The sequence below is a fragment of the Triturus cristatus genome, chromosome 7 (assembly GCF_964204655.1).
Source record: "Triturus cristatus chromosome 7, aTriCri1.1, whole genome shotgun sequence".
Lineage (NCBI taxonomy): Eukaryota > Metazoa > Chordata > Amphibia > Caudata > Salamandridae > Triturus > Triturus cristatus.
In genome coordinates this window covers 631,982,794-632,007,530 of record NC_140590.1, presented here as the reverse complement: position 1 = coordinate 632,007,530, position 24,737 = coordinate 631,982,794, and the positions used below count along the sequence as shown (strand labels likewise).

Sequence of the window (24,737 nt, the reverse complement as noted above, 5' to 3'; positions counted from 1 at the left end):
AATTGCGATTTCTACTGTCCACAGTGTAGACTATTCAGTGTTCCTTTGAACTTGCAAGATGAATTTCACCATTGTACTAAACATATAACTCATCTAAAAAAACTTCTTCAAGCAAATATACTAAAAGAATATTCTGTATATTTCAAGACATTGTAGTTAGTTGCCTACTGAATTCTGTAATAGAACAATTACAACTCGATCTGAATTGTGAGTCCTGCTTACCGCAGTGTAAGCCAGAGGCAGTAGTCATTAACACCTCACAGCCATGTGCCGTTGAATTCGGATGCACAGAGTTGGTTGCACCTGGTCGGAGGGGGTACACAGAAATCATCACAGACTTTAACTTCTGACATCCCCAATCATATTATCAAGACCCCGTTTCACTGTTCGGACCTTCTGTACCGCGGTGTAGTCCTCTGACTACAGTCAACAAAGCCAAATCATGTGCAGCAGTTAACTACGGAAGCACAGACACTGATGCACCTCAACGGAAACAGTTCTGTGAAAAGCAAGCAGCAGTTAATATTGGACACCGTCCATTGTGGGATCAGGACACCGTTCCACTGTTAGGACCTAGAGTTGATTGCACCTGTTCGAAGGGAGTACCTTCATCTCCACTCTCAGATGCAGTTCTAACATCGTCCATTGTGGGATCAAGACACCGTTCCACTGTTGGGACCTAGAGTTGGTTGCGCCTGGTGGAAGAGAGTACCTTCATCTCCACTCTGAGATGCAGTTCTAACATAGTCCATTGGGGGATCAAGACACCGTTCCACTGTTGGGACCTAGAGTTGGTAGCACCTGGTCGAAGGGAGTACCTTTATCTCCACTCTCAGATGCAGTTCTTACATCGTCCATTGTGGGATCAAGACCCCGTTTCCTTGTTTGGACCTGTTCCGCGGTGTACTCCAGTCACTACAGTCAGCCAAGCCAAATAATCATATGCAGCAATTAGCTACGGAAGCACAGAGTTGTCTGCACCTCAACGGAGGGAGTTCTCTGAAAACCCAGCAGCAGGTAATATCGGACATCGTCCATTCTGGGATCAAGACATCGTTCTACTGTTGGGACCTAGAGTTGCTTGCACCTGTTCGAAGGTAGTACCTTCATCTCCACTCTCAGATCCAGTTCTAACATCGTCCATTGTGTGATCAAGACACCGTTCCACTGTTGGTACCTGTTGCACTACTGGGGTAGTGATATACAGAGCACTCCACGGTGCTGGGCCTCAGGCTGGGCGCTGTCTGCCTGTGTCGCGGTAGCCAGCGTTGATCTGAGGAACCTTCCGACCTCGCAGACCTCGCCCCAGGAGCTTCCGCCGGCACGTGATGGGCCCTCTTTCACATAATGCGGTAGCGAAAGGTGAACTGTGGGGCATATGTGCGTCGCAGCGGCCACAACCGTTTCTGAGTACCAGCAGGCTGAGAGCATCATTCACGCAGCCACCTTCACTCACGAGGTCAACCTTGTGACAGTGCAAGCTGCGCAGACCTGGCAGACACATTCGCCATTCCGTAGGAGAACCACACCCAGAGAAACGTGCCTTTTATTCATACCCCTACGCTAGCCTTGCGTACACCGAGCCAGCCCACTACGCTAAAGAATTTGGGGGGGGGGCGCGAAGGGCACGTACGCGCTATGTTTTTGAAATCATCCCTACTGACTGTACTATTATGGTTCCGTCCACTATCTACTTCACTCAATAGACCATCAGTGTATGTTCACATGTACATGTGTGTGCTCTGCATACTCAGGTCTGTCCGGCACATCCCCTCAACACTTTGCATCGTATACTTTTATAATCAAGAATCACTTGCCACATTCGCACAAACTTTGCTCCCATCTCTCCCCACATTCTGCATTCTGTAACAGAGCCGCTATGCCATGTTTGCTTTGTGTACATGGCTAGCCACGGTTCCCACAGTACGTAGTGTTGTTGTGTCTGATAAGTGTACATTTTGTTTGTCATGTTGTATGCGATTATATAAGGTAGCGCGTTTATTCACGAGCAGTGGTTTCTCCCATTTACATATTTCTATCTTAAAGAGCATACAGAAGTTTTTCTCACAGGTGCAAACTGTGACCACAATGGCAGTCATTCATTACTATGCAAGAATTTCCAACTGCACGACACTTCTAAGCTTACAGCCCCCAATCTTGCCTGCTTTCTTGAAAGCACGCCAACTCCCACAATCACACCAACATTCACACAGCTTTCTAACAGAATGTGAGGTGGCATACCGTATGTCCTTATTGTTTCAAATCGAGTAACTTCCTGTAGCAATGTCTATTCCTACCCACACAAACTAACCCACAAACTTCTACTTGGCCTTGAATCCCTACCTTGCAAACAGATTTCATTAAACTTACCAAACTAAAGGGCTTTTCTTCAGAACAGAAGTGTCCCTCACTTCTGCAAAAGAAATTTATCGCCTGCAGATAGCACGAACTTCCAGTAAAATACAGTCCCTTTTAAATTCGAACCTCCCATTACACTTTGTGAATTGTTATCCAATTTTCAACACTTCTCACACTCAAGGTCTGGCACACTTTTTTTAATACGGTCTCCTCCGGCCTTCTCACAGCCTTTCAAACTGGTTTTGGTATAATACCACACTTCATTTGTTTGATCATCTCTGGAATAACAGGAACAGTGCCCAAAATTCTCGCTCTCTTTGCGGCCATCCTACTACTATTTTGCTTGTAAAAAATGACTGCGCTCCTGTGGTAACAAGCATCTCCGACAGAATACGCCTCTACGCGAAGCTACATCAATACCGTGAAAAAATGGAACAACTTTTCGGCTGCCTGCCTCTATCTATTATCGGAGCCAGCTACAACATGACATTTATTTACACATATACAATCTGCGTGCAACCATCTTTCTATTGCAAAACGTGCCCATTCGACTGGCGAATGAATGTATGCCTTGCCAACATCCCAACAATCGCTCCCGATGTCCAGCAGGTAATGGAGTATCTTGAAAACCATGAACTCGATTGTTCAGGTAGTAGAGCAATGACGGATGCAACGCAAAAAGGTATCGTGGCGGAATGGGATTTCTGCGCAGCTGCGAAAGATCTACTGCAACGTACGACCTTTGACAACATCGCAGAGTGCCTGCCAATTCAAATTGCTGCTCCGACATTCGAGGAACATTACTGTCCCTTCGAAGATATGAATTGGATCGCTTCCCTTTTCTCACACGATGGCAACAATGACCTCTTGGAAGATTACGCATCTCAAGCCGCTGAAGAACTTCCGGACTGCAATCTCCAAGACTTGTAAGAAATTCACGTTCTTTTTGGATTGATTTAACCAACTTTTTGGACATTTTCCTTTCAATTTTTATAATACACTTCAATTGAACTATTTTCATTTAATAACTTTCTAAGTATGCTCAGGCATTTGAACTCTGTTTTCATTATTGCCCCTTAAGTCTCCAGTCTAACTAGGGATGGGTGATGTATGGCCTATCCTAATGCGCTATTTACTTCCTAAATTAGCCTAAACCCGACATTCATTTTGAAACCATCTCTATTCTTTGTGCACAGGTCTCTCTGCCTGCCTGTTATCCACAAAGTCCTTTCACACAAATGTACTCATCCTCAGCATCTACTCAGGAGCTGGCGATCAACATCAAAAAACACGACATTGTTTAGGAACTGGTTGGCACAGTGTGCTAATCGTATCCTACCTTTATTTTCATTATAGAATTGAGTCATTCATGTCTAATAGCTATTGTTTGTCACATGAAACTGTTACATGTAATGTGGAATTCACTAATGCAGCAGCTTCAGATTTGAATATAACCGAATCGGTTGGAGTTTGCCTCAGCTCGGTGCCTTAGCTCTTTCACAATAATTTCTTTTTGAAAGAGCTGAAGACAATGTATGGTTTGACAAGAAGGGTACCTAATGGGCTTCTCAGAAGCACAATTTTGTGTTCCTCCTCAAAGTTTCGATGTGACTGGAACTATTACCAATTCTGACACGCACCAGATTGAATCTACCGTACAAGAGATTGCTGACTGTTCTACTGTTGATTATTTTGTGTTACAACAAAGGAGTACCAGGGTACCGAAGAAGTTTCATGATTACACTTTGCAATTTTTGTTTTGTTTCTTCTCTTAAAGGATACATGTGCTAATCGTATCCTACCTTTATTTTCATTATAGAATTTCGACCCATTCAAGTGTAATAGGTATTGTTTGTCACGTGGAACTGTAACATGTAATGTGGAATTCACTGATGCAGGAGCTTACATTTGAATACAGCAGAAGTGGTTGGAATTTGCCTCAACTGAATGCCTTACCTCTTGCACCAGTGGATCCATTTATGGCACTTAAATAAAGACACTCTTTATATAACTTTCAGACTCCATTGCTTTATTACACACAGCCACTTTCTTAGACACCCCTGATTTCACCATTGTTCTTCTGTGGCATTGCAACATTCTGCATTATATTCTTCACGATTACTTCTTTATTCCTGCTTTCTAAAACACTGCATTTGAGTCTTCAGAAAGTAGAGGTGAATAGTTCGCTTCCCACTCTCTGTATCGTATAAACGCATACTAACACTACTTGCACAGATATTCTAAAGCGGCCAGTATCCTACAACGCCCACACATATCACTTTACAGCAATCAGCTCACGGCTTATGCTCACGGTTTCATCCCAGAGTCTTCAGACCAGTACCAGTGAGTAGTTTGCTTCCCACTCCTGCTATACTCTAAACGCATACCAACACCACCTGCACAGCTATCCTACAGCGGCCAGTATGCTACAGCACCCAGACCACATCAGTTTACACCACTCAGCTCACGGTTTAGGCACACGCTTTCATCCCAGAGAGTACCGGCAATTCCCCTCAGCACCATCTCACTCTGCGCCAAATAGCACATTCACACCGGTAGGGATAAATACTTCAGCACATCAGTTTACAGCACTCCGCTCACGGTTTAGGCGCACGCTTTCATCCCGAGTATACCGGCACCTCACCTCAGCACCATCTCACTCTGCGCAAAACAGCACTTTCACACCGGTAGGGATAAATGCTTCGCTTCACACTCCCTGTATAGCACACCCTAAACACCCCACAGACGTTACAGTGCTCCTACCCTCCCCTTTCCTTCTTTTTTCACCCTTTTTCCTCCTTACTCGTTTCAACGGAATCACAAAATGGCGGCCAACACTTGCTAGTTGCAACCGCTTGCACCGCTCACAGCCAATAAGCAGCAAGCTCGTGCTCGTAACGCCTCAGCCAATCAGATGGCAAAATTCCCAGATAGCGATATCTGTAAATTTCGATATTTCTCCAAAACCACTGAACGGATTTACACCGAATAAACAAAAGCATGCTTTCTAGACCAAGACCCTTCTCCCTGCCAAATTTGGGGCAATTCCGTTCACCTGTTCGACCTGTAGCCTTGTCAAATTTTTCCTATGGAAATTAACATGGAGAAAACATGTGTTCGAGGCATATGAGCTGCAGATTACACACTTTTGCATAGATCACCATCTGGTGTTGGGCCCAGATGTTTGCAGTTTGTTTTTCCTCTTGGAAAGTCTTTGGAAGTCACGAGGTCGGTGACTCCTCCCTTGGTTCGTATTGCGCATGTGCTTCGGCTCGGATGTAATACTTCGCGCTCCGGTTCCGAACATTCCAGTTCGACGATCGAAGCGTAATCCTCGCTCTCCGCTGTATTGTTTAGATCCTGATCCCCCTCAATCACCTTCTTCTTCGACACACCTTCGATTCCAGTCATCGACGGCGGCCTTCGGGCCTATCCAGGCTCCGGTCCCGGCTGATGGAAAGAACTCCATTCAAGAAGTGCCCTCGATGTGGGTCCAAATTCCCCCACACCGATCTTCATGAGGTGTGCAACCTCCGCCTCTCCCCTGAACACGAGGCTCAAGACTGTCCCGCCTGCAAGTGTTTTAGATCCAAAAAGACTATTCGAGATCGAAGGGCCAGACGAAAAATGGCCCACTCCTCGACTTCCGTTCCAGTCGACATCTTCGGGGACGACGTCGAAGCTCCGGGACAGCAGCACACCGAAGAGGACCTAGTCAGTGCTTCCGAAGCCGACGACTCGTATGTGGAGGACATCACCCCGGCGCAGAGGGTCGTGAGTAAAATACCCCCTCCCACACCCGCGCCGACACCCAAAAAGGCTTCGGTCACGCCTTCGCCTCCGGGCCTAGGACCAAAGACACTGCTTCCAACACCCCACCTTCGGGCCCGGTGAAGAAGCCAAGTAAGCCTTCCGGCGGCTCGGGCTCGAGCCAGCCTGCCAGCGGTGCCGAAAAACACCCTTCGGCACCGAAGAAGAGATCGGCTTCTACCTCGACACCGAGCTCCGCACCAAAGCCCTCGGTGTCCAAACCCAGCCTCTCGGTGCCGACCAAACATCATAAGGCCCTCCGCACCGACACTCCCGTGCCGAAGCCTGTCTCGGCACCGAACAAAAAATTGGAGGTTCCAAAAAAGCAAGGCACAGACAAGCCTAAAAAGCCATCGGCCCCGAAAACGTCGGCGCCGACCGAACAACCAGTGTCGCAAGAACTTTTTACAACGGATCCTTTGCAAAAGACACTTACCAAGGATCTAAAAACTGGACATTTGGCACTGTCTTATAAAAAGAGACATTTGGACAAACCAGCTCCACCTCCACCTCCAAAGAGGAAGGACTGTGCTACCTCCCCTTTCAGAGTGCCTTGCCCACCTCCTCCACCCTCTCCACCTCCGCCCCCTCCACCCTCTCCACCCCTGCCTCATTGCTCTCCGACCCCGTCTCCAGACCATGATGATCAGGGGGACCCATACTACGACCCAGAAGATGTGCCACAGGACCCCACCCCTACAGGATCCCCAGACCCCTGGGATGATTATAATAATCCAGACATTCAAGATGACCTTTATCCATCCAGGCCATCTCCACCAGAAGACTCACTAGGTTTTCACCACCTACTTCAGAGGGCGGCACATTATCACAGGGTAGAGCTACACACTGACCCAGTAGAGGAAGATTTCCTCCTAGACACCTTTGATACTGCTATACTACCTATGCTCAAAGGGGTAATAAAACATGCGCCAGAGGTTTTTAAAGACCCAGTCAGGGCTAGGGTCCTAAACCCACACATAGAGAAAAAGTATAAAGCTGCCCCCACAGATCCTGCCTACATCAAAGGGCCAGCGCTACTGGATTCCCTAGTGGTATCCACTGCAAGAAAGAGATCAAATTCCCAGGCGTCAGGCGAAGCACCACCGCCTGACAGAGTCAAAGCTCCTGGACGCGTCAGGAAAACGCACTGCGTCACAGGCAGCCAATATATGGTGTATCGCCAACACTCTAGCGCTATTGGCCAGATACGACAGAGCGCATTATGATGAACTAGAACCATCATGCACCATCTCCCATAAAAATATAAAAATAGGGCCAATGAATTAATTCAAGAGGGTAAGACCATAACGAATACCTCTATACGCTGTGCCTTAGACGCAGCAGACACAGCCTCCAGGGCCATTAACACTAGTGTCCTCCTCCGTCGACACGCTTGGCTGAGAGTTTCAGGTTTTAAACCTGAGGTACAAGCCTCCATATTAAACCATCCATTTGATCAAGAACATTTATTCGGTCCAAAGATAGATGAGGCCCTCGAAGATGAAGAAAGACACAGATACGGCAAAATCTATGGGAGCCCTACAGTCACACCCTCCTAGGCGCTCCTTTCGCCGCTCTTCCTTTCGGGGCACGGGCAGAGGCTACTCCTCAGATAGCGCGTACACGTCCTATAAATCCCCTCCTCAGTCCACCTTCACAAAAGGTTATCAAAGAGGCGGTTATAGAGGGAATAACAATAAAGGCAGAGGCAAAACAAATACCGCCCGCTCTGACACACCGCCTACCCAATGACTTTCCCCTGCTCCCTCCAGACCTTCCTACTCCGGTCGGGGGCAGACTACAAAATATCCTTCACATCTGGGAGTCCATCACATCAGACAAATGGGTGACACAAATTATTCGTTCAGGGTACTGCCTAGAACTCACATCTACCCCCCCAACATTCCACCCAGGCAACGCCCAATGTCACAAGAACATTCCACGTTACTGAAACAGGAGGTAATCTCCCTTCTGATACCAAAAAGAGACGAGACTCTACGACCTATCTTAGATCTCTGGCCTCTAAACACATACATTCGGACCATTTTCACAAGGTAACCCTTCAGCAGGTACTTCCGCTCCTCTCCCAGAACGACTTTCTCGCCACACTGGACTTGAAAGACGCATACTTTCATATTCCGGTACACCATGCCCACAGAAAGTACCTCCGATTCGTAGTGGACGGGCAACACTACCAGTTCAAGGTGCTCCCATTCGGAGTCACAACAGCACCACGGGTATTCACCAAGTGCCTAGCGGTAGTGGCGGCACATCTCAGAAGACAGCACATTCACGTCTTCCCATATCTGGACGACTGGCTGATAGAAGCCGCGTCCTACAACCAATGTGTACACCACACCGAAACTACAATCCAACTACTTCATCAACTAGGCTTCACAGTGAACCACCAAAAGTCCCAGCTAACACCATCCCACATAAAGCAATACCTCGGTGCCACCATAGACACCTCAAAAGCCATAGCCTACCCCAATCCGGCCAGGATTGCAAGCATTCAGGCTTTGCGTCAAAAATTCATACTTCAACACTGCCTCCCAGCAAGAGTGTTTATGCAACTGATAGGGATGATGGCCTCTTGCATTTTCATAGTGCCTCATGCAAGACTCCAGATGCGTCCACTCCAAGAGTGCTTAGTGCGCCAATGGAACCAGGCCCAGGGGCAACTGACAGATCTGGTGTTGGTAGACGGTCGCACCCATCGCTCTCTGCAGTGGTGGAACACCACAAATCTTTCCAGAGGTCGACCGTTCCTGGACCCAGTTCCACAAATAATCCTGACAACAGACGCATCGCTCTCCGGCTGGGGAGCTCATCTACTACACCTCACAGTGCAGGGCACATGGACGCCGCAACAAAAGTTACTCCACATCAATCATCTGGAGTTACTGGCAATCTTTCTAGCCCTAAAATCCTTTCACACGCAGATTTTAGGCAAGGCAGTCCTTAACCGCACAGACATGACCGCCATGTACTACATCCAAAAACAAGGCGGCACACACACTCCACAGCTCTCTCAACTAGCACAGAGCATATGGAGATGGGCAATTCCACACAAAATCTTTCTCCTAGCCCAAACATGTCCCAGGAGTCCAAAACACCATGGCAGATCTGCTCAGCAGACAGACGCAGGAGATCCACGAGTGGGAACTTCACCCGCAGGTTCTTCACCCGTTCTTTCAGATGTGGGGGCATTCACAGATAGACATATTCGCCACCCACGAAAACAAAAAATGCCCAAGCTTCGCCGCCAGATACTCACACCCTTTGTCCAAAGGCAATGCGATATGGATGAACTGGTCAGGCAAATTTGCGTACGCCTTTCCACCTCTCCCACTAATTCCATTAGTGGTGCGAAAGCTACAACAGCACTCCCTCAAACTGATTCTAGTAGCTCCAACATGGGCCAGACAACCGTGGTACACCACGATGCTGGAACTCTCGGTAGTGCCACACCAAAGTTACACCTCTCACCATGCCTCCTAACCCAGAACCATGGAGAGATCAGACACCCGGACCCAGCTCAGCTCAACCTTGTGATCTGGCTCCTGAGATCCTAGAATTCGGATACCTTAACCTTCCCCCCGACTGTATGAACGTTATCAGAGAAGCTAGACGCCCTACCACTAGAGCCTGCTACGCTGCCAAGTGGAAACAATTTGTTGTTTATTGCCATAACCACACAATCAACCCTCTAGATGCATCCATACAGCACATCATATGCTACTTACTACATCTACAAAGATGTAACCTAGCATATACATCCATTCGGCTACACCTCACAGCAATTGCCGCTTACCTACAAAAACAGACAGCACCTATCACTTTTCAGAGTGCCTGCCATTAAAGCCTTCATGGAAGGCCTAAAACGAATAATTCCCCCCAGAGTGCCACCCTCACCTGTGTGGAACTTAAATATAGTGCTCACAAGGCTAATGGGACCGCCTTTTTGAACCCTTGCATAAATGCGAACTGCAATTCCTCACATGGAAAACAGATTTCCTTGTAGCCATCACCTCCCTTAGAAGGGTCAGTGAAATACAAGCACTCACTATACAAGAACCTTTTCTCCAGATGCACTCGAACAAGGTTGTCCTAAGTACCAACCCAAAATTCCTACCCAAAGTCATCTCACCCAAACCAATCGGTAGAATTAGTTTTTTTTCTCGCAACCTCAAACGGTTGCAGAAAGGGCTCTACACACACTGGATGTTAAAAGGGTCTTGCTTTACTATATCCAGAGAACACAACCTTTCAGAAAGACAAAGCAACTGTTTCTCTTTCTCTCCACCTCATAAAGGCAACCCCATCTCTAAATCAGGGATAGCTAGGTGGATTGTAAAATGCATACAGATTTGCTACCACAAAGCAAAACGCATGCTATCTGTTCCCCCTAAAGCCCACTCTACAAGAAAGATAGGGGCTTCTATGGCTTTTCTAGGGAACATCCCATTAGATGACTTCTGCAAGGCAGCTACATGGTCAACACCGCACACTTTCACTAAACATTACTGTGTAGATGTGCAAACCAAGCAACAAGCTAGTGTGGGCCAGGCTGTACTAAAAACACTATTTCAAACCACTGCAACAGATACCGGTGGTCGCCGCTAAGGTTGGGAACTGCTATATAGTCTATGCAAAAGTGTGTAATCTGCAGCTCATATGCCTCGAACGGAATATGCTACTTACCAGTATGCATCTGTTCTTGGCATGTAGAGCTGCAGATCTACACACGCCCACCCGCCTCCCCGGCTACCTGCATCTGTTCCAGTCTATCTTATTTAGATACAACACACATGGGTTTCTTCACTGTTATTACTATGCTCCATCTTTCCCTGTTGGTGAAAAACAATCTGAGGATGGAGCCGAAGCCCATGCGCAATACGAACCAAGGGAGGAGTCACTGACCTTGTGACTTCCAAAGACTTTCCAAGAGGAAAAACAAACTGCAAACATCCGGGCCCAACACCAGATGGCGATCTATGCAAAAGTGTGTAGATCTGCAGCTCTACATGCCAAGTACAGATGCATACTGGTAAGTAGCATATTCCTTTAGGAACCCCTTTTTTTCTCGTGTGACAATGTGCGCTTCAAACAGTCCTTGATAAAGCATTGAAAATACGAGGTCATCACAATAAAGAAGGGACTACATACAACCACTGGTAGCGGCCATCTTTGAATGGTATATATATATTCATATTCCAGTGACGGTCGCTACTAGGTAGTTATAGTTAGATCCTAGTTACCGTAGAAAGAAAGATTTTTTGGACTTGCTATTAACTTTGCCACCATTTGCTGAATCTTCATTAAACTTTACCCCCAAAAAGGTTCCTCTACCCAGCTCCTTTCTGGAAGGTTTTGTGGTGGTCCATCAAGTGGGGGCTGAGAAAAAATGGGGATCCCAAAACACAATTGCTCGATACAGTTACCATAGGAAAATTTATAGCGAAAAACGCTGTACTGAATCATACCAAATTTGGCAGAAAGCTAGATCCTAGTCCAGAAAGCATTCTTTTGTGGTGGATTTTTGGTGTTAATCCAATCCGTTCAACGTTTTTTTTTTTTTATATATTCAACTTTTTATTGAATTTAAAGGACCATCCATCACATTACACAGCTGTTCGCCTACAACCTTAATGGCCTGCAGCAAAAGTCAGAACATCCAAAGGCAGCTACTGGGAAACAATGAGGATCGTCTGCCCCCCACATCGCAGGCCCAGGTATAAGTGTCAATTACTAAGGCATCTCCCCGCCCACCAGGCTGTGTGCCCTGCTTGATCCCATGTCGGAGACGCCAGTTGAACCAAGTGTGGCGTTGCCAAATTGGCTACTGCTTAGTAGAGGTCATCAGGCAAGACCAGCGGGGTACCTGTAGATCTATTCTTTTCGTCCCATGGCTAGGTTGGGAATGCTGTTATACGAGTTTAAGTAACATACATTACAATCGCATCTGACATTGCGTCCCAACTATCGACAGTAGCCCACGTGGGCTGCGTATGAGTGACCCTCTTGCATTTCCTCTACCCGACGTTATTAGGAGTGGGCCTTTTTGAGCTATTTATATCATCCAATACTTGTTCTATATATATTCACCAGCAGTTATGCAGGACTTACAGTGTCTTGTGAGACACAACAACCAATTCTTGGTGTAATGATTATTCACTAACAATTTGGAAAATAACTTCCAAGTGTAATTGTGCTGAACTGAAACGTTAAACCAGAGCTACAGGGTCCCTTTGAAACAGCAGCACGGCCTCAAACTGATCGATGCGGTGCAACGCGCACAACAGTCAGAATTAATTTAAAGCCCGTCCAGCTGTTCTCCAAACATTGCAGCCTTTTATTGCATTTCCAGCACGCTCGCTGTCCAAGTTAATACTTCAGGACGCACCGCTCTTTCTCCCAGCCAAATTCACTGTGATGCGATAGATTACAAGATTGAGAGCAGGAAGTGGACAGAAAACACTCTGCGCCAATGTCTTAAAGCACGTACGACGCGTGTTGCGCTGCGGCTGCAATTTCCACGACCCACATCCTGCACGGGCGCACGGCGCCCCTGGCTTCTCATCATGGCGCACTGGGGTGCCGCGGCGCACACTTTGGGAATCAATGGAGTAGCCAGACACAATGGCACAGGCTGTCCCGGAGATGTCACTCTCCCAGGAAAAGGAACGGGGGTCAATCATCGCCATCCTTAGAAGTCCAGAAGTCCGGGCGTCAGCCCCGGGCCACCGCCTCAGGGATGTAGGTGTAGAGCCGAGGGATGGGCAGTATGCACGCTCCGTAGTGAGGCATCTAAGGCATTGAACTGGGACTCAAGGCAGCCGCCGGCCAGTCAGGCGGAGAGCCCTCTTCTCCCTAAGGCCCTCTGCAAGCACATCACCATATTGCCAAAGGATTCAGTTGAGAGCGGATGCTTGCGATCCCGCCGGCGACGAGCCACCCTCCAGGGATCGGATATGCTGGATAATGTCTTGCTTGTCCCGTGATGCTCTGCTGTCAGCGGGAGAGAGGGGGCGCCAAGGGCGGCGCACCCTGGACCACCGAGGTTTAATCGGAGCTCGGGGGCCAGCGGGGCGATGCGCGGGACTGGCTGGTGGAGTGTCCGGGATCTGGAGTAGCTGCGCTGCCTCTCTGTATGATCGTAACACACGACGCCTGGATTCCCATTGGAATATGATAGCAAAGGGATGGCCCCATTGGTAACGGATGTTGAGTTCCCTAAGTTTGTCAGTGATAGGTCGGAAATCCCTCCGGCGTCGAAGAGTCGTGGGGGCCAGGTCCTGAAACAGCTGGATTGGCTTGCCTCTACACAGTATCTCGGGTTTATCCCTGGCCGCTTTAAGGATGGCTTCCTTCTCAACGAAGAAATTGACCCGTGTCAGGATATCAGGGATGAGCCCAGGTCTCCCAGGCGGCCCAGAGACCCTGTGCGCACGGTCCAGGGTTGGTGGTTAAATGTCGTCATCCCCCCGGATTTCATGGAGGAGGTCTGCCACAAACGTCATGATGTCCGTACCTTGCGCTCCGATTGGGACACCCCGTATGCGGATGTTGTTTCGGCGCCCCCTATTCTCCAAGTCCTCCTGTCTGATCTGGAGCTCAACATGCTGCTCCTCCAGCGTTGCAATCCGCTGCCAGAGATGTTCCTGGTCTTCTGTGCGAGCATCCAGGGTCTTTTCCATATTGTCCACTCGGTCCCCCAGTTCCCCCACATCTCTCCGGAGTTCCTTAACGCAGGCCTGCACCTCCGTACGAAGCGAGCCAATTTCGGTCTTGAGGTCTTGCATAAACAGTGCCATGAAGGACTGCGTCACCGGCTTGGCTGAGTTCCCAGCGCCCGACGGTGGAACGCCCGCCGGTGCCGCACCGGGCTTGCTCCATAACTCCTTCACTGTGGTGTCCTTGGAGGCCGTCGGCTGCTCCTTCCCTGGTTTAGTGCGAGTCATAGTTCAGCACCACTCCGGCCGGAAAGGGGGGTCGAGCAGCAGCAGCCCCCCGCAGGCCGCCGTGGCAGGCTAATGCAGCAGGTCAAGGGTTCTCCCCTCAGTCGCCCCCACCTGATATATGAGCAAGCTCGTAGAGGCCCCCAGCCAGTTCAATGCAGCAGCAGCACCCAGCTCAGAGTCCACTCGCCTCCCTGGGCCAGGGGTCATAAGCTGGGGTTCTCAGCGCTATCGGGCGTGAACAGCAGGCCAAGCCGTCAGCAGGTCGTTGTGGCCCAAGCAAGCGGGGGGCCACCCTCGAGGCGTGCGCCCCTCCAGTTGCTGCTCCCACCAGGCTCCGTCGCAGGACCACCTCCCGCCCAGCCACAGCAGGCTCTTCAGAGTCTCAAGATGGCGGCAAGCGCTCCTCCAGCCGCACTAGCACACCTCAGCGTCGTCCCTGCGCCCCCAGGAGTTCCCGGCGTACCTCACCAGGGCACGCGAACCGGCAGACGTCTGTCCACAGCCGGCAAGCCGGATTCCCCCAGTCCGGACAGCAGGGAGCCGGCAGTGCAAGGGGCCCCTCGAAGCTCAGCCCCACCGGACACAAGCAGCGCAAGCCCGGCCCCGCTCCACACGCCGCCCAGCACCCGGTGGTCAGAGCGATCAAAATGGCAAGCTCAAGGCCTTCCCTGGTCCGCAAGCCAAGCTACAACCCCAGGCCACTCTCTGTTCCAGGTAGGAGTCCGTATTATCAGGCGGGCCAGGGGTTATGCAAGGGGAACCACCACCAGTTCACCCCGGGGAAGCGAAGTGTCAAAATCCAGTCCCCGGGAGCAGCAGGGCCCTCACAGAGTCAGGGGCCGCAGTGCCGCAGCACAGGATTGGTGGAAGGCCGCGGAGTCCCCAGCAGAGCGCTCCCCCACCAGCGATGGCAATGCGTTCCAAACAGCGTCAATCACCGCTGCGGCGCCGCTGATCCCGGAGCAGATATCTCTCCTCAGGCGCCCCCGGGTGCAGGCCACAAAATGGCGGTCGCGGCCTTCCCCGCCTCTACAGTCCGGCCTCCCCCGCCGTCAGCCCGCCAGGCAAGGAGATCGCCCCACCACCGCCCGCTGTCCACCTCACCACCTTACAGGCTTTCCAGGCTGCTCCGGCTGCGGCCCCAAACTCTTGTCTGCGGGGCTCGTCTCCCCCACGATGTGCTGGAGCTGGGCGCGCAAAATGGCGGGCGCGCCCTCTCCGACCGGGGCTTCCCTCCGACTCGGCTACTCCCGCCAGGCAAGAAGATCGTGCCTCCGCCGCCCTCCGGCCACCTCACCGCTCCACAGGCCATCCAGGCTGCTCCACCGGTGGCCCCAAACTCCTGTCCGCGGGGCTCGTCTCTTCCACAATGCGCTGGAGCTGGACTCGCAAAATGGCGGACGCGCCCTCTCCGGCCGGGGCTTCCCTTCCGACACAGCTATTTTCCACTGCCGCTCAGGTCCAGGATCCCCGGGCCGCCCGGGAGTCACCCGCTCCGCCACTTGCTCGCCCCCAGTTGAGGCGTCCTCTCAGCCGTCACACCGCTTTCAAATGCTATTTTCGCCGCCGCCGGCCCGGAGCCCCGGCAATGCGCATCCTACTCCATCGACAGCGTGACCACGCCCCCGTTCAACAGTTTTTGAGACATTAGGGTTCAAAAACTTAGTATATCTGGACAGTTGTGCTCGCGGACGTCCAGCGATCACACAACTTCATATAGAGCAATTTAATTTGCCGAGGGGGCTCGCGCTGGATTTGACTGGCCTCAGAAATGTTGCAGTGCCCATGACAGGGCTAGGGGACTTGGTCCCCTGTCCTTAAAAAATTATAATATAAGCAGCCCTTGTGGACCATTTTAAACTAAGAAAGTCACTGAAATTCACCACTTAGTTATCTCAAGTAATTGTAACTCATGTCCTAAAACACATTTTTCCCATGTATTTTCCATATGTAAATTCAACAGTGATACCATAAGAAGGGCTGAATGAAATTGCACCAACTTTGGCAGAAAGCTAGATCTTTGTCCAGAAAGAGTTCATTTTTTCAGTAGTTTTTGAATCCATGATCCAGAAGAACTTACCATACTTTTTTTAAAGCAGGATATGAGCACAAACCAAAGGAAATGATGGACGGAGTGTTGAACATTGCAAGCACTCACCCCCAGTCAACTGATCTGGGTTTAATCCATCACCGTTCTTTAGCCCACTCTGCCACCCCAGTTCAGACATGGCCATATGCAAATCAGTCTGACCCTGTGCCTCATGGGAACAGTCCAGCCCAAACTGCCAAGCCATGTCTTCCCTGGACCGGAAACAAGCTTCCTAGGACCGGTTTCTGTCATTTCAGCCGTCTTCAGCCAGGCTTGCTTGAATCCAGTGGCAAAGTGAGCAAGGGACTCACGTCTGAGCATACCCTGCCAACTTATGGCGAACAAAGCAAAAACCAAAGGAAATGATGGACATAGTGTTGAACATAGCAAGCACTCACCCCCAGTCAACTGATCTGGGTTTAATCCATCACCGTTCTTTAGCCCACTCTGCCACCCCAGTTCAGACATGGCCATATGCAAATCAGTCTGACCCTGTGCCTCATGGGAACAGTCCAGCCCGAACTACCAAGCCATGTCTTCCCTGGACCGGAAACAAGCTTCCTAGAACCGGTTTCTGGCATTACAGCCGTCTTCAGCCAGGCTTGCTTGAATCCAGTGGCAAAGTGAGCAAGGGACTCACGTCTGAGCATACCCTGCCAACTTATGGCGAACAAAGCCAAAACCAAAGGAAATGATGGACGGATTTCATTTTTTCAGTAGTTTTTGAATCCATGATCCAGAAGAACTTACCAGACTTTTTTTAAAGCAGGATATGAGCACATCGACATATATAAAGAAGTCCTATTATAACACTTATATTTTATAAATACATACATTGTAATGTTTCATAATACTTATTGTTATATATTTTAAATAAAATATTTTTATAATAGCCATTATTATCCTAGTTTACAGGCCACAAAATGCAGCCATTGAACCAACCAAAAGTGGTCCCTGCACTCCAGCTGAAGAGTTTACAGCGTCAGTGCAGGATATTTTAAAAATAATGGTAAGCTTTCCTGGAGTCATGAACTCAATGACCCAGAAGGCTTATAATGATTTTTTTTTTTTATAATGTTGCTGAGGGGGTGCTGTGCTCCCTGCAGCACGCCACAACATTACAAAAATGCTTGGTCGGGCCCCTGCCCCATCTGGAGTGAAGGAGGCATTGACAATGGTGAGTAGAGAGGAGTGTGTCCTCCGATAGAGCTTTGATGGATCCTGAGCATACAAGATGCATGTTCAATGCTTTCTCAATCTTTGAGAGAGAGCGAGAAGGTATGTATTGCACCATCAGTGAAGACACCTGCAAAGACAAGTGATGTGTGAAAAAATACAGTAACGACCTTGAATGTACTCTAAGGTTCATGGGGCAATTTATTTACATATTTAAGACTGGGCAGTTCACACTTATGTGACATTCAAAATGGGCTTCAATCACAGTGCTGCTTCTCCTTGGAGCTGCTCTTCCTTGGTGCAGATCAGTAGAGCCCTGGCATGACTTTTGTATTGTTCTCCCTGCACCAAAGCAACACAACTGCATTAGGAAGTGTTTTGGGGTTGTTTCATTGTTATTGATTTCTCTATATTCCTCTTGCAATAGGCTCTTGAATGTGCTTCATTTCATCATTAAGCTGTTTATCATAATAATGTGCATTCTAAAATCTCCACTCTATGGTTTGGCATAGTGCATTGTGGTGAGCCAGAGTTGAGGAATCGCATATTGTCCCAGAACTCAGTGCCCAGCTTTGAGACCCCATTTTTTGTTGCTGTGTTGGATCGTTTCTTGATAAAGGCAAATCTGGTGGAAATCAGCCTCCCCTAGAAGATTCATCATGCCCTTTATTTTTGTCACCTTGGTTATGTTCTTCAAATGTTTCAGAATGTTGCTGCTTGACTGATGACAAGACCTCATAAATGTCTCTGCTACTCCATTGTTGATGTGTCTTAGTTTTCTACCAGTTTGTAGGTATGTATGTGAAAGGATTTGTATAGTGCAAACCTAGCTACAAAGCAATGGCGCACTTTGTTTCCAGAATGGCCATTAAGAACCATTATTTGCCCCCTATTCTATTTGTGGATGTACCCTCAACAACAAAAGTATGTGTTCTATTCTTGTAAGAACCTCTCCCTTTAGAAGGCAGTGTTGTAGTAGTGCCTGTGTTGATCCACGCTTCAGTTGAATACGTTCCCTCTTCAACTACAGCGGCCTTTTAATTGCTTTGGGTCGGGAAGCTTCTTGTGAGACAGCTTCTCACTTCCGGTCTCTCTGTTTAGGGTGTGACCTCAACTTACCTGTGATGAAGCATTAACCAAACTTATAGAGCTAAACTCTGAATTATCTATGTATGAATTACTTCCGCTAGAATGTTCTTGAAATAAAAACCTACTTAGCTGGCAAGTGAAGAATGAATTAGTGAGGTACGCAGTGAACATTGTGATAATGGGCAAAGGTGTACACTAAAGAGAGACATCCTACTGCAGTTTCAGGTGCTTGTGGTAGCATCAGCTAGGGTTGGAAGCAGTTATGTGACGCGATACAAAGTCCTCCGAAATGGGGACGCAACTACCGTACTCTTCTGAGATTGCACATGAAGCGCTCGAAATGGCAGCTATTTCCTTGAGATTTAAAGCATTAATCACACCTCAGACTGCGTGGGATGTCTTCAAGTCAGACGAAGTAGAGTATTTTGGAGCTATAGAGTATTCTGTTTGGTGGAAGACATTGATATTTCAGTTGGTGGTAACATCCAACTTTAGACTGGTCCAGTTTAAAATATTACACATTTTGCTTGAGTGAGATTTCAAGCCATTAACTGGATACTCATGGCAGATGGTATCAAACGAAGCAGTAAAGAGGAGTACCTTGATTCATAACCTCTGCTATTGCCCTATGGTCTTCAGATTGTAGAAGGATTTTGAGGGGGAAAAATCAGGTTAAAAATCAGTTTATCAGGGTTTTTTTTACATATCAGCTAAAACTTTTATTTGACATAGAAAGATGTTGACTTGTGTTTGGCTGTTGTCCGTAGAGACAACACAGAAATGGGGTACCACACATACCAGCAGGGTCTTCAGGGACAGAAGTATGGATTTATACATGACTGTAGACGGATATGTCTACTATCAGAGTGGCTGTCCAAATAAAAAATAGGATGACTGCATCACTTTGGACTCTGGCAACCCTACTGTGAGGTCCCCTGCAATTGATGAATTGCAATGCAAAACATATGAAAATTTGGTTTGTACAAGGGGCTGTTTTCTCCACTCACCAATATGCATGCTTGCATAAACAAAAAAAATGAGTGTAAAAAGGGGAGGGGAGTAGGTGGGGGGGACACATGCAATCTTCAGATTAGTTCAACAACCCCGGTACTGTATAAAGTAATTGAAATGTGTTCATCCTTCTGTGTATTAGTTTCTTAAGATTTTTTTTATTGTTTAAGATTTTTTTTATTGTTGTAGTTTGTGTGAAAATTACCATTTCGGGTTGATTCCTTGCCTTTATATAGTCAAGTTGTTCTGCAGATTGCCTATCAGCATCAGTTAGCCTTGTTTGTAGGTATTGCCTTTAATTGTAAATCAAACAACTTTCTAAATCAGTCCTCACAATTAATATTAATCAGCTCTTTTTATCCCTATTCTAGGAACACCTTTCATATTTTCATTTTGTTGGACGGATCATGGGGATGGCAGTGTTTCATGGACATTATATAGATGGCGGCTTTACACTACCGTTCTACAAACAGTTGCTGGGCAAGCCGATCACCTTGGATGATATGGAATCCGTTGATCCAGATCTTCATAACAGTTTAGTCTGGATACTGTATGTACCATTTAATATGAATCAAACAATCTGTCCCACACTTATCTAGTGGTTATTCTTAGGAATCTTTGTTCAGTATTTTATAATCTATATCAAAGTAACATAAATAGTCATTTTTTAAATATATCCCATTCTGACAGAAGCCAGAAATTACTGACATACCCATAAAAGAAAGGGCGGCAAGGTGCAGCAAAAGTTATGCCCAATTATATGTAACAAGGGCACAAAGTGAAAAGGGTTTTAGGTACAAGATCTCTGGTATTAGTTGATCATTGTAGGAATGCAGATGGACGGATATATTAAAAGGAATTGAAACAGGAGGTTGTTGAAAAAAACACCCTTTATAGAATACTAACGTGGAGAAGGAACAATAGCCAAGATATCATTCTGCGTTTCCTGCCCCTCAGGTAAGAAAGAACTGGGGCATGTTTGTAAAGTAGCCTAATAACTAAATTATGGAACAAACTGAAATATGGTCTGATCCTAGCTTCAACAAAGCTTGGTTTATTTGCAAAAAAAAAAATAAGAACACTTAGAATGTAAAGAATGTCAACATTTGTAACCATGCCCTAGATTTATTAGATTGAACTTCTCTTCGCTTACTTGGTTCACTGCACTAAGTTTAAGTAAGTTGGTTGAGAATATGGTTGTCTTCAAGTGTGTGATGGTAGAAATATGTGAGAAGAATATTTAAACAGTAAGGTAAAAATGCAAAACTCTAGTGGTTTAAATTCAGAATAGGACAAAAATGTACATACTGCAAACAATTTTATGAATAGATCAGGAGTCTGGTTTGACTTAATGGGTTCAGGTGAACAAGCAAAGAAATTATGAAAAATACAAGCTTTCCAAATGAGACATTCCTTTTAGGTATCTCAAACTGCTATGGAGTGGAAAAAAAGTTGTGTGAAACAAGTATTTGTATAGGTGTCGAGTCGGAAACTGTATACGTCTTTTTTTATTTATTTTTTATTTAATGGAGTTTATTCTTCAGTTATATTGCGTTTATTTTATTTTTTTATCCAATGTTTTAATTGTTGATTGCCTGTAGATTGGAATTATTTTCTAATACTTAAATATAACTTTTGTAATGCTTGCTACTGGAATCAGCTTTAGAGTTATTGAGAAATGGAAGCAGGCTACACAACAACCTCAATGAGTTTAGGATATTTAAGCTTCTCGAATGATCTGTGCTCGCATGAGTGGTGACATTTATAAAAAAAAAAAAAGTAGGCTACCAACGTTGTCTATTAGAAGCCCACTTGTCATTTATGCCTCTAGCTGAGCTGCAGTCAAGAGTGTAGAGTAGGGAGATTAAAGAGAGGATGGAACAGAGGAAGTATCCGTATGACTGAGGACTGGAGTTCAAGAGGTAAGGGGCTAAATCTTAAACAGAGGGCAATCAACCGTAGATGATTACTGGCTGAATTTCTTGTCTTCCCAGTGTGCTGTGGAGGATGATGTAGAATAGTATGGGTGATTGGAAGGACCAGGAGGAAAGGCTAGGTTCTGTATCGTGAAGGTTTTCGGTTTTCGCATGCTTTGCATTATTCTGCCAACTAGTCTGTTTTAGAACTGTCCCTATTCAACTTTTTTTTCTTTTGGACAAAGGTAGGCAGTACCCACAATTCTGCCCCGTCCCCACACCTACCTGTGACATTAAACATAAGCCAACACAACCTCAGTATGTGGTTGCCGTCATCAGATTCTTTTTTCATCCATTGAATTTGGAACTAATGCAGAGGGCTCCAGCTTGACAATAGTTGAGAAAGAACATGGAGGTGGTTCGGAGCATAGTACAAAGAGGAAACAACAAGACAGCAAACTTTGAAAAAAGGTAAAAAGAAATTCAGGGGAGCGTGTTTTTCCATTGTATTTTCACCATGTTGGGTCAGAGAATGCTTTGCCGAGGGTGGTAGTTATCCTTAGACCTCGCACTTGGATTTTGCCCCAATTGTCACCAGAAACTAACACGGAAGGCAACCCACAAGGTGTAGGAAAGTGGGTTTCTGTTGTAGTACCAATGCATTCACAGACTTTTCGAATGACTCGGATGGATCTTTGACTGAGTGTACTCTGGGTTCCTGCTAAAAAGGTTCCCAGTGCCTGTGTTCTTTTAAAAAACTGTACCATTGTTTCCACAATTAGCACACCTCTGGTTCACATATAAGTCCCTTGTAAAAGGTACCAATGGCCTTGTGCCCAGAAAGGGTGTCTACGTGCTGCAGCATGTATCGTGCAGATAAAAGTGAAGGTTCAACATGGCACACATCCCTGTGTGCCAGGCATACCAGCACTGCAAGAAGCATAGGTAAGTCACCCCCACAGTAGGCCTTATAGCCCTAATGCAGGGTGCACTATACCTCATGTGAGGGCATAACTGCATAAGAAGATATGACACTGTAGTGTCTGAGTCCATTCTTAGGCATTATAAGTGCACAGTGAAGCCATACTGAGCATATGAGCTGGGACCTTGTCACTACGGGTTCCACAGCTTCATGATGGCTTCACCATATTCCAAGATGTTTTGTACCAAACATCTCACATTAATGAACCCATACGGATGTCAGTAATGGAATCTTTAATAAATTCATTCAGAGGGTACCTCAGAGGTGCCCCCTGAAAACCTACCAACCCACTAGTGTGTGCCTGACTGGTCTGCACTAGCCTGTCACTTCTAGACCTGTTTCTGACCCCCTGAGGTGGGAGTCTTTTGCTCTTGTGGGTCAGACAAAAAGCTTGCTCTGGGTGGAGGTACTTCACACCTACCCCCAATCAGGAACAGCGTAGAAAGGTGGTGAACCTTTCCTGTCCTTTGTTATGCTAACCAGTGCCTCTCCAGCTAGTGCAGATGCCTGCCCCCTCCTCCTAACCAAGCCCAACTTTTGGCCGCAAGGTCGGCTGTAAAATTAGTAATCAAGAGAGGTGTGTTCTATCTAAGGTGTCCTGAACTGAAGTGACCGCCTCCTTTGAAAATCCTCCATATTGGTTTGGAGGATTCTAGCCAATAGGGTTATGGGTATGCCCCCTCCCCAGAGGAAGTGTGTTGTAGTCCAAAAGCTAAATGGCCCATTTGCTACTACCTTCTAACCTCTCTAATGCCCCTAAATGTATTATTTAGGGGTACCCCTAAACCTTAATCCTCAGTTACTGACGACCTACAAAGAAGAGCCGTGCAGCAGCAAAGTCTGAAGACCCACCAGTCCAGAAAAGGTTCCCCAGCAATCCTGAGCAAGAGTCCCTCGTGGGTTGACCCCTGCTGGGCTCCACGTTTGCGCATGCAGCCTATACACGACAACCCCTCAACCGCAATCGCACTGGTAAGCTGACTTCCGACGCCAAAGGACACCCCTGCACCCGGTGCCCCCGAGCCTTGTGGAGATCTACCAACTGTCCCGACGCTACAGCACATCCCAAGTTACCTGTGCAGTTATAGGTTTCTTTCATCCAGCCTCCTGGCTTGAGCTTGCAGTCTTTTTCCAAGTTTGAGATTCCCCATTGATTTGGATTTGGCACCCGACGCTGTGTTGACACTCTGCACCCGGCTATCCCTCTGCCACTGGAGGTGTCAGTTTGATGCTGCCTTGTGGCCCCCGTGCTTACCTTAACCCCCGGATACTGAATTCCAAAACCGGGCTACTCACCTGCAAGTAGTACCACTTCAATTGCCCCCTTTCTCCATTGATTAACATTGACACCAGGTCCCGAGTTTGACCTCTGCACCCGGTAGAAGTAATATTTATGCTAACCATTGGTCTCGTATTTTGTCATTGAGTGTGATAATTTCTTGCCTGTATGTGTTCAACTATTCTTTAGCACTGTTCTCTGATAAGCCTGTCTGCTCACCCACACTGCCACAAAAGAGAGCTTATCTACTTTAGCCTCTAGGAATCCACTGGACTCTGTGCACACTATACCTCATTTTGGTATAGTATATACAGAGCCAGCTTCCTACACAAGGTATGCAATTTGTGCCTACCAAAGGATTTTACATCAAACGGTTGTAAAGCATGTGAGGTCTCTCTACCAAATACCTTGAAAGTCAAGAAGAAACATCATTACACGGCACAGGTAAAACAAGTGTCCCTTAGGGACTTTGGGGAGTCGGACAAAGAGGATTTCCAAGAGGAGGCGCAGTTATCCGATGCAGAGGGTGCAGCATCAGTTGACTTGAAAAAAACAGAGATGTGCCAAAAAAAAGGAACCAAGCAAACATGTGCCATCTCCAAAGAAGTGTGTGCCTACAGTGCCACGTGGTTGTGGTGGATCCAAACTGAACATTTTGAATTTGTAGACCCTAAAACAGTCTTTGCTGTCAAAATAGTCGGCTGTACACTGCATACCAAAGAGTTTCTGGGTTTTAACCGAAAGAGACCAGTAGTGACGAAACGTCACACTTCAGCTCCACTCTGAAAGGGGATCAAGATGGAAGAAAGCAAGAACAACAAAAGAGGAAGTATGTTCCAGTGCCAGACAGCAAGAATGGCTCAGTGATCAATGCTAGGTTATCGACGTTGACAGGAAAAAGAGTCCCTTCGAAGCCAAAATTGCAGCATTACTGTAGAAAAAGAAGCAGTTCAAAGATATGTTGAAGGAGTGAAATATTCCCCTTACATCCTGGAAAAATAGACCTAGGGAAGAGGGCTACATAGATCTGGAACCCCCAGTAACACCTTAGCAGCATGAGGAG

The 24,737-nt window shown here is 47.2% G+C and overlaps 1 protein-coding gene across 1 annotated transcript in view; it reads left to right on the top strand.

Moving 5' to 3' along the window:
• The window catches only part of SMURF2 (SMAD specific E3 ubiquitin protein ligase 2), a 1,110,500-nt gene that overhangs the window by 916,912 nt on the left and 168,851 nt on the right, over positions 1-24,737 (top strand). The window contains exon 14 of the mRNA XM_085617253.1: positions 19,869-20,047. Coding sequence (XP_085473379.1) covers positions 19,869-20,047 — 179 coding nt within the window. The remainder of the gene's footprint in view (positions 1-19,868; positions 20,048-24,737) is intronic.